At 39.0% G+C, this 10,978-nt stretch overlaps 1 protein-coding gene across 1 annotated transcript; it reads right to left on the bottom strand.

The window, feature by feature from the left end:
- Positions 1-7,580: 7,580 nt before the first annotated feature.
- Positions 7,581-9,745, bottom strand: TACSTD2 (tumor associated calcium signal transducer 2). Its single transcript, XM_049807595.1, has one exon. The coding sequence runs from the start codon at positions 8,947-8,949 to the stop codon at positions 8,014-8,016; it is 936 nt and encodes a 311-aa protein (XP_049663552.1). The 5' UTR covers positions 8,950-9,745; the 3' UTR covers positions 7,581-8,013.
- Between the last annotated feature and the right edge of the window lie 1,233 nt (positions 9,746-10,978).

The following is a 10,978-nucleotide window of genomic DNA, read 5'->3' as shown; positions in this document are numbered from 1 at the left end:
GTGAGGCTGGGATGTGTGTAGTAATGACAGGGCAGCCCAGGCTTCGTACAGGCCCTGGGGCTTCCCATGTAAACAAAGGCCCTCTCCTTGCGAAAGGTAAAGAAATACAGATCTTTGCCTTCAGCAGTCACATACTCCATATATGAGCACAGTCAAGTATTGTTCAGTGTTTGCTGAGAAAATCATTAGTTCATCCCTTTTTATTACCAAGGCCCTATTCTGTGACAGTTCTTAAGCACTGATGTCCGCTGCCAAGGAAAATACATAGTGACCAGATCTTGGAGTCCAGGTCAAGCAGAAACCTTATATAGAGATAGGTAGAAAATCTCTTTTCATTAGACAATTTCTTTGAGACCTGCCCAGCCTCCCTTATCATGAGAGGCATGAGGAGTAAGATCTGTCAGTCAATTAGCATAGCATTAATTTTTGTGACTGTCTGCTCCAGTCCCAAAAACAGCTGAGCTGTAGCAGCAGCAAAGCGCTTTGTCTAACCTAAGGTCTGTGTGTTTCCCAGCTGCCAAGAAATGAAGAACTGAGATGCAAGCTCTTATGAATGTCTCCTGATGCTTAATGTCCTTATTTTTTAGACTTTGTATTTGCTTGCTTTTTCTTCTTGTCTTTATCTAGAATTCTCTGTTCCTAAGCCAAGCATGAAGGCTTTCTACAATTTCTTCTGTGGAGCGAATGTCATTTTTCCACCTCACGGAGTCTCCACTTTATTTCAAGTCTGCTGAAAATGGTTTTTTTTCCCTTTGCTTATTTCTTTTTGCTATTCTTTGTTTCTCCAATTGCGTTATTTAATTCTGTCTGCACAGGGGGTATAGGAACTATTTCTGCATTCCTGACTTGCCTAAACTCCTGTTAAACTCAATGGATGTTTTGAGTGTGCAAGGGTGGAGCTAAAAATTGTGCTCTACATTCTGCACTTGTAAAGTCCCCCCAAGTGGCATCACTTAAAATTAAAAATTCAAATCAGCCAAGCAGCAAATACAGCACAGGTAATTAGAGGATCTCTCTATCAGATACCAACACTAAATGACTCTGTGAAAATCTGGCAAACAGTTGAGCAATTGAATAGTTATAAAGTGGTGTTCTATGCTTTGGAGAGATACGTTAAGACTTGTTTTGTAGCTGAGATTTTGCTTACTAGCCTCATCTCTTCTTCAAAAAAAGACTGTAATTCACATTTCTGAAGAAGACCAGAAGGCAAGCTTTCAAGCCTTAAGACTACATAAGACCTACTTAGAGGTCATAAGTGATGTATGGGTTTTCTGATGAACCTCAGCATGGCACTGGATTTCATTGCTGAAAAAATGATGTGTAGAGTGAGTTCAGATCGTGAGGCATTTTCACAGCTGTCTTTTTTTTTTTTCCAAAGATGAAATGCATATGAAACACCTGTGAACTCTGTACATGGTAGGATGGAGCTCACAGAGCCATTTATCATTACCTATCCCCAAATCTTTTCTTCAAGTTGCTGTGGAGGAAGCCATTTAATATCAAAACCCCTTGACTGACTAGATACGAGCTTATCAAAGCTTTTGCTCACTGCATACACTGTACAAATATGCTATGCAGTAGTCGTTGGTACAATTAACACTTTAACAGGTACAATTTTCCTGTGTAGATGTCTCTATTAGTATTTGTGTATCTCTCTGTAAAAGTAGTTGTACTGAGCTGAATGAGGTTTTTTATGTGTATGAAATTATTCACACAAATGTCAAATGCAATAAAGGTAATGAAAAAGAGTTTAAATATAAAAAATATTTTTTCTGTATATTCAGGTAGATACAATTTGGTACTGAAGTCTCCCTGCTGCCAAGTTTGATCATCACAATTAAAAAGTTGTCAGTTAAAATCTAGCGTCTTCTGCTTCAAATGAAAAAACTGACTATAAAACAATAAAATATTTGGCTTTTATATAAATTCAAGTAAAAACTAATTGATGGTTTTGTCATTCAAGTTTCAGTGTAATTCACTTTTGCTCATTAGTGCTGGGCTAAAATCTTGGCAGAGACAATGCACTCCATCAGCCTTCTGCAAGCCTTCAGAAATTGGATTTAATGCCAGTTAACCTGTTTGGCTAGTTGAAATCTCAGGAGTTCACATTCACTTAAAAGACTAGGCAACACTTTTCATAAAGATCAAGATTTTCCAAATCTTGTTCACTAGAATATCTTGTCTTGATCCACTGAGTGTATTGTATTGTGTATTAACTGCCCCTTGCCCCACTGACATACCAGCTAGTAGACGCTATTTAAGAATGCAATAGGTAGTAACTGTTTCTGCTTATTATCTATGTTGTTGATGTAAAAAAAAAAAACTACATTCAAAATCCAGAAGACGAAGTTACTCAACCAAACAGAAGTTCACTGCAAAACTTCCTCTAAAAGTTGTTATAAAATTCAGTACAGTCCTTTCTTTCCAAAGCATGCATGAAGAGGTTGTGAAGAAGGAGTGGTCTTTTCTTTGCTTGCTATTTTACAGTATTTTAATTAAAGACTCTCAGTAAAAGCTACAAAAGACTATTGGATCCTTTCCTACTAAGGAATTGATTTTGATATCCCAGACGTCCAGTTTGTTAGTGCCATTTATTCAGCAGTGGCATTCCTGGGAATCACTTAGTGCTGCCAGTCTTACGTTGAGTTGCACTAACATTGAGTAGTTTGCTGGCCCAGGATGCTAGTCAACCCAGATTTAAGTGTGTGAGCTATTTTTCTTCTTCTCTGGGGTAAGATTAATATAGACAAGATACTGCGAGTTAAGGAACTAGATGTACAAACATTCAGATTAAATACATTTTAGGAACTTTTGATTTTGAGGGCCTTAAGATGAAGTAATGAACATGAACTCCAGCATTGCTTTCAGGTTGCCAGATCTGACAACCATTGCACTTTAGAGGGCAACTTGGATGCTTAGTAGTTGCAAAACCGGCAGAAATTCTGAGAATCTATCACTTAATAAGTTTTATTCTCCTAGCTTCTAATTCTTGCACATAATTTTTAAACTGCTTTTGAACTGCATAAAAACATAAGTGAAAATGGTAAATATGACAGAATTCTTCTACTAGATCTCGAACATGCATTGTTTGGAGAGACTGAAAAAAGGGAGCATTAATTAACTTTCTATACTCAAGAGATTTTGTTTAAGTCCTTCAGCAGAACTGAGACAATTACAAAGCTATCTTTTTTCCAACAACAGAAAAGAGCACATGAAGATAGGAAGAAAAAAAGAGAACTCAACAGACCAGTGCTAAAAATGAGTGTGTCTGTACTGCACAGTGCAGTGGTTACAGCATAGCCACATCCAGTTACTTTCTAGTTGTTCCACTTAGCTTTTCTGGGTGCAACTAGACTAGAAAAACTGCTGAGATTTCTCATTTCAAACCTTACAAGGGCAGACATTTATTTCAAACAAAACTTTTTCAGCTGAAAAAGGTTGCATGCATATGCCACCAGTACTGTTGGACCCACATGTAAAAATCCCAGTGGCAAATTAGAAATGCATTCTCATTCAGTCTTCCATTTAGATAATACAAAGTCTCCCTAATTGTTTCTGTGGCACTTGATTTGTGCTGGAGTAGGACTGTAAGAGTGTTATTCCTTGGGGAATAGGGATCGTCATGAAAATGAGATGTGAATCTTGTCAGACTGCCTGGCGGGTATGAAATTTTAACTAGATGAATCCTGGTACAAGGAATTTTGTTAGAACTGCGTGATAATAATTGTAAAAGTTCTGGAAGTTGATTTTTTCCTGCTCTGGTAGCAATTGTAATGACTCAAGATTAATTTTAGCATTAAAAATAGGTAATTGCAGTACTTGAGGCCCTGAGGCAAATTAGGGTAATGCTTTGGAAGGATAATTATACCTGCACGAGGAAGACTATCTGTTTAATAGCATTAACTGGTCCAATTTAGGAGACGTGGAAGAAGGGCCAATTTGTTACTTCTTTAACTATTCTCTGAAAAAGTGGTTTCGATATGCAAGCAATAGAAATTGGTTTGTTTTTTCTAAGGTGATTCTCCGAGGTTTAAACATTTTAAGGACTACTTGGGGGGATCTTGTCTCTAGTTGTCATTAAGTGCTTAACATCACAGACATGCTGGTGTTTTACCATCTAAACAAGAAGAGAGGGGTTGGGTGCGTTTATGCAGCAAGCATTTTGTTTCACATTGTTAACCTAATCTGGCCATAGTCCCAGTCTAAACATCCATAAAGAGATTATTCTTAATCAGGGGAAGATGGGACAAGAAGAGGATTCTTTGTTGTTCCAAAACAGCAGCAGGTTTGGGCTATTTTACCACTGATAAGAGCAAGAGCAGGCTGCAGGCTGGCTGAATGCAATGTAGGATCTGCTGCCACAAAGCTTTCCCTAAGGCCTGCCTGCTCTAACATAAATAGTGATGTGTGTGCCTTTAAGTATAGGTGTGGGAATGGACGTGTGTGTACACACGCCAGTCATTTGCAAACTAATGCAGGGATTTTGTGTCAGTGCGTTGGGAGAATACATACTTGCATATATAAGCAGGCATGGATTTTACCAGGGGGAATAGAGGGAACAGAGTTTAAGAGGGTTTTAATCCTTCCATGAATCCTTATCTTTCATTTCCTTGCTGTAATGCTGGCATTGCTTCTGGCACTGTCCTCAGATCTTGAGTGGTTAAAAAAAGTTTTAACTAAAAGTTAAAAGCAAAGGCCAGAATTGGTTTTGTGCAGTTGCACAAAGGTAGTAGCACTGTACGGAAAGGGCAGCACTATCCTCTTCAGAGTCGTAGCACAGAGACAGGATCTTTTTCTCTGGCAGTGGTTATTTTGAGCTTTCTAAGGCAGCCCTTCACCAGTTGGAATTGCAGAACCTAATTTCGGCAATGGACAGCTCTACCTTCCTTAAAGCATGCATGCCGTCTGTTATGTAATCCGGGTAGGTAATAGCACAAAGGCACTCTTGTATCAGCTATGGGTTTAGTTCTGTATCTACTTACAGATAGATTCATAAATACGTAATTCTACCTACAGAGTATTAAAACAGCATTCTAAAGCAAAACAGTCCCCTGAATACATTTATGGCTGAGCAGACCCCACAGAAACTGATACAAGATTGATGTTAATCGCATTGTTCAGGGTGCTGCTTGAAAGCTGTCAGCCAGTGCCACCTAGAACATAAAACCACCATCACTATCACTATGCTGGCTGTACCCACGGAACCCACTGCAAAGTGGATAAAGCCAAATTACTTAAATACAACGAACAAACATGCCATTAAACCAGGATGATGTAATCAGGATAACAAGAAATTTCAGAGTTAGAAATTTCTAAATTAAAGTGAATAATAAAAAGCATTTTAATTTTGTAAAAACTGACGAGTTCATTTTCTCCTTTTCAGTGAGAACATCGGCAGTGGGCAGAAAGTCAAACAAGCTGAACATCATGGACTGTTACAGTAAAATACTTGATCTACCATCTGCAAAAAAGATACTAATATATAGCCCGAGAGGTGGTATGACTGGAGCAGCAGGTAAGAAAGGAGTACTTAGCAGGACCAATGGTATATTTGGTTTATTAAAGTCCAGATCCTACAGTAGCTTTACATAGCTTTATTCAAGTAGAATGATCTAGTCCAAAGAGAGGTTCTCCGAACTCTGCACTGCAATTCATCTTCCCATTCTTTTGATTAATTGCAGATACATACCTTACCACTCCTATTTAATGACCCTAGTGCATTTCCAGTCCCCTAGCTGCATGCAGTCTGCTGTTGGTGATGACTAGCAAGAAAATAACTGACCACAACACATGATTTTCATCCAGCAGTCCTTTAATGATTAATAAAAATATGAAAGGCATCACAACAGCCTCTCTTCTCAATCTCAGCTTCTAAAAAGAAAAGCAGGAGCCAAAGAAAGATGCTGAAACTGTTACCTGTTAAGATTTTTTCAACAATCAGTCACTTTTGCCTCTCCTAATCAAAATTATGCCTACATGTTAATATTCTATTATAATATAAAAGCTCATCATTTACCTTGAAATTTTTTTTTTTCTTATGACAGAAATTAGAAAAATGCAGTGATTTTAAAAGAATATTGAAAGCCACAGTAGATCCCCAGAAAAGACTGCACATCTCAGGATCTTCTCTGATGGAAGGACAGCACCAAACTCTCAAACACATAGCTTTTATCGGCTCTTCATAAGCTAAGAAAGTGGTTAAGCAATGTACTTGGAAAATTTTTATTGTCATCCTACATTTCCTCAGCACTGAGGGCTACTCAGCTCCAGATTTTCAATTTAATCCATTTTATAGAATCCTAGTTGCAAAATTGTGTGGAGTTAGGCTACGTTCTGAATTTTCCTATGACTTGGGAAAATTCAGCCTAGATATTAAATTCTCACTTCTTCTATCAGTACTAATGTACATACTTGACTGAAAAACAACCAGCTTGGACCTGTTGCTGTAAGGCACACAATTAAATTATAGACCCTGCTCCAAATTTTTTTGAATGTATTAATACCACTGATGCAATTGCATAAAAATCTTATTTTGGGAAAATGTGATGCATCTGCCCCATTCTATGTATCCGAAGTCAAAATACTTCCAGCACGTAAGTGAACAAGAATGAGGTTAAATGGAAATGGTGTATGTTGAGCCAAAAATTACTAAACAAACAAACACCTCCACCCCCCAAACAGCAAGTCTGTTCTATATAAACAAAGGCAGAAACAGAATCAAAGCATCTTCACTTTTTTCAGAGTGAAATACTCATCAGAGATGCATATTTAATAGCTTGCCCTAGAAGCAGTGCATTACTGACTTATTACAATTACAAACCAGTAATGTTGAAACTAATTAACAGAATAAAAGAGCTGACCCTGCTGCAGTGCCTAGGTGTAGCAGTCTCATTGTGAACAAAGCAGATTAGACTGATGGGGCTTCAGACATCCATATGCAGTACAGAGAATATAACTGCCAATATTTCAACATTTAACAACTAGCATTATTTTCTTTAAAATGTTCTTCATGGTGGATATGACCTCTCAGACAAGGAACACAGCAGATGAGTAGGTAGCAAAGAAGTCCAGTTCTAGTGTCTTGGCCAAATTCCAACTTCAGTAATTACACTCTGCTCTTAAATTCCCTCTGCAGCTCTGCTAGAATAAAGCTCTTTTTCAGCTTGTCCTTAAGCATTGTGTAGTATTCCTGTGAAGCTATACAACACTGAAAAATATCTCCTCCCATTAAAATTGCAATGGGAATTTAGGTAGACAGCTATTACCAGAGTTTGAATTTGGGTGGAACACCAAGGTTAACTTAAACTTGCATTGGGATCAAGGGATCTTTGCTGACTAGGAGTGTCAGACCCTTGTTAAAGAGCACACATGGGAACAGCTCACTGTGTTGCCTGAATACAAACTCGGAAACTCTGCACCTGGAAGTGACCGCAGGAATGTTTCCTAACAAATGACTCTGTATAAAAGCCTCTGGAGCTGTAGAATATCTTATCAAAACCTTATTTGGTTATTTAGTAGTATTTATGAAATTATTTGTTGATTAAAAAAAAGTTCTAGCAACTTTAAAAACAACCCACATTTTAAAAAAGTCTTTTACCAACAGAAAAGCAGCTATATAACCCAATCATGCCAAGGCAAGTATTTGAATTTTGATAAGTAGATATACCAAGAACCACTCAAAGAGTATTTAAGCAAGCTGAACCAGGCCTGCAGTACTAGTGAAAGCATTCTACATTATGCTAAATAGAAAACTGTAACAATTTTCTTAGCCTCTAAATTGGGACACATTTAAAATATTTAGGTAACTTGATTCCCACATTAGTTTATACCCAAAACCAAAAAAATAATTCTTACTAAACTAGAATAATTTAGAATTATCACTGTACAAATTCCTGTAAAAAGGAAAACAACTCTCCAGATCCATCCACATACACCGAGTCTGTTTCCTATTTGTATTTTGTGCTTTTTTTTTTATTCTTCTTTCCTTCCTGTTGTTGCCTTTCTTTTTTCAGATCAGGGCAGCTGTAAGCTTGGTGCTCTTATTTCACCCATTTCTTTAATCTCAACTTTCTCATATTTTCTTGTCCGCAGCCACTTCAGAACAACCACCACAGTGATGCCAAAGCCAGCGGTCAGTATCACCACTGTCACCACAGCACTAATGCCAGAAACCAGTTGTCTCATACAAAACTCTGGTGGCTTTTCATCAACATAATAAATCCGTAGTTTTTCAATATCCAGAGCATCTCCATTGACAGAGACAGTTAATGTACTGTTGGAATGAAATATGGACTCATCTTTTATATCTTTTTCAAAGTAATAGGCTACATCAGCTATATCTACATCACACCTAGATTTCTCAGAGTCATTCTGGTTCAGGCCAATTTGGATAAGTGGGGAATCATACTTAATGGCTGCGATGTACTTGGGATGCAGTTTGTACCGGCTCTCAAACAGATGTTTTAGGGTGTTTGCTACCTCGGGAACATCGAAGGCACTGGACCTTTTTTTGTGCCTCAGTTCAATGTAGATCCAGCTTGTTCTAACCAGTTCACTACAACTCAGGCTTTTGCCACCCTTTTCAGTTCTTCTTACTCCAGCAGTGTTCACACACCAGCAAGTCTCAGTTTGATTGCACTGCCTGGCTTTGAAGATACCACTGTCCTCGCAGTCCGGATTGTAAATGCCATCATTGTCTAACAGCCCACGGGGATGGCCCTGGAAGCGCTTCTCCTTCAGGGGGGTCATTTCTGCCTTCATCAGCAAGCATTTTGAAGTCAGTGTTGAACAGTCTACCTTGTGATTTGAACCTACCAGCATGCAGGTGCAGTTCCCAGATGCGTCCTGGGCACATACCGTCCACTTGTTGGTCGCACAGGTACAGTTGTTCTCTGCTGATGAAGCTACTGCCAGAATCAAACCCAGCAAAACCCCAAACAAAGGCTCCATATTGCAGGTGAAAAGTGTCGATAAAGTCCCGAGTAATAGCAGACAGTATCTGAAGCTTTAATCCTTTCATGGAGTATGCTCGTTTCTACACGCTGGTGTGCTGCTCCCTTGATCAAGATTCAAATCAGACCCACCAAACAGGTTCTCCTTCCAAAACAACTGGCATCTCATACCCAAATCCTAGAGAAGTCAACAAGCTGCACATTCGTCTGTTTCTTCTCAGGGTGTGGTGCCAATGCCTGCCTCCCCTCTTGATGAGGAAACAACAGGGAAGCGACAAAAGCCAACCTGAACCACAGCTCCTACCTTGGGCTTCCCTTATGGATTAAAGCACAAGCAGCTTGCCCTTTTTCTTCTTCACGCTTTATATGGACTGTGCAAATGCACGTTTAAGGAATTTCTCCCATTTCTGTTGGAAGAAATCCTACTCCTCCACTTTATCATGGCTTTTCCTGCATCTTCCATCACACAGCTTCTGTATCATTCTGCTCTCTAGAGTCTTAGCAGTTATGGACTTCCTCCATTCTACTTTCCTATATTTATAAAATAAAGCCTTTTGGAGTTTTATGTTTGCTGCCTGGAGTAGCTGCCAATTCAGGAGGAACGGCTGTTCAGCAGTTTGATGGCTGCTCTCCTACTTAGAGAGCACAGGAGCGCAGCCTCATCTTCCAGCACGGAAAGCTTCTCTCCCTGCTCTCCTTTGGCACACTCTCATCCCAAGGCAGTACTAAGAATGATGATTTTCATGCTTGCATTACCCTTACAAAGTTGTTAGCCGTTTCTGAAGAAATTTTTCAATCTGAACTTTGAGTAATGCCTTTCACAGTACACTCCAGCAGCTCCCAAGTGTCCTAATGATCTACAAAGCACGAGTTAACCATTTCCACGTGTTTCAGGAGCAGCTGAAAGATATTTTCCAGTTTGCATTAAGCAAGTCCCATTCATCTGATTTGTCAAACACTGTCAGACTCTTTATAAATCATTATTTTGCAACAAGTAATGACCACAGAACAGCATATATGCCATTCTCCCATCCACGCAACTTGCACACTGCCTTGCCGTTGGCTCTTTTTACCTGTGCTGCTGTTTTCCTGAGGGCCTGCCCTGCTTCAAATCAATGCAAGCTGGGCTACTTGCAGCGATGGCATGCGTCCGTGTGAACAGTGGGAAGTTACCCTGGCTGCCAGTGAGTATTTATAACACAGCATAGGTTTAATATTAGAGGTCCAGATGTAAATACCCTCTACCACTAGAGAAGGGCACAATCTGGAGTTGAACTTTGCAGCTAGACCTATTTCTAAATAAGCTACAGAAACACGTGCTACTTGAGGGAGCAAAGATGAGACAAGTTCTTCAAATTATTCCTTTATAGCACATCATCACACCTCTCCATTTCCCCTGCCTTTAGATAAAAGTAACAGTAGATGCCTGTAATTGAGATCTACAGCTAAAATAATTATTAAAATTGCTAGGTATTTCAAGTTGTCATATTAATGATTCTTTGATAAGAGTTTAGTAACTCTTTTCTCATTTTTAATTTCTAAGTCATTCATTTACCTATAATAACTGGTTTGTTGTTTTTTTTTAAATTCCACATCCCTCCTTCAAAGTCAAAATCCATTTAACTGTCACCTACGTACTCATATCTTGTCTTTTATTTCACATTATGAACTCTAGCAAGAGTAAGTTTTCTTTTTCTTCTGTCTGGAGAAGAGAGCCTCAACTGCTGTAAAGTTACAGCTTGCAAACCAGCTTCAGTGAAGCAACGGCCGTTTCTATACGGCTGAAAGCTGTGCTGCCCTTGTGCTTAGAAAGCACCATATGGACAGGCAGTAACAGGACTTTTTAATAAACAGCACTGTGCTCATATGCTGTTGCTAGATGTTCATGCTTTGTCTCAGCCTCATGTTATCATTTGATAGTCTCCCCTTTTTACAGACACTAGAGGAAAAAGAGGTTTGTCAGAAGTAATATATGGAAGAAAAACCATAGGTAACTAAATGAGATGGTCTGTTTTCCCTACCAGTGG

Source organism: Accipiter gentilis, chromosome 8 (assembly GCF_929443795.1).
Source record: "Accipiter gentilis chromosome 8, bAccGen1.1, whole genome shotgun sequence".
Classification (NCBI taxonomy): domain Eukaryota; kingdom Metazoa; phylum Chordata; class Aves; order Accipitriformes; family Accipitridae; genus Astur; species Astur gentilis.
Note: the sequence above shows the minus strand (reverse complement) of the source record. Positions and strands in the feature narration are given on the sequence as shown.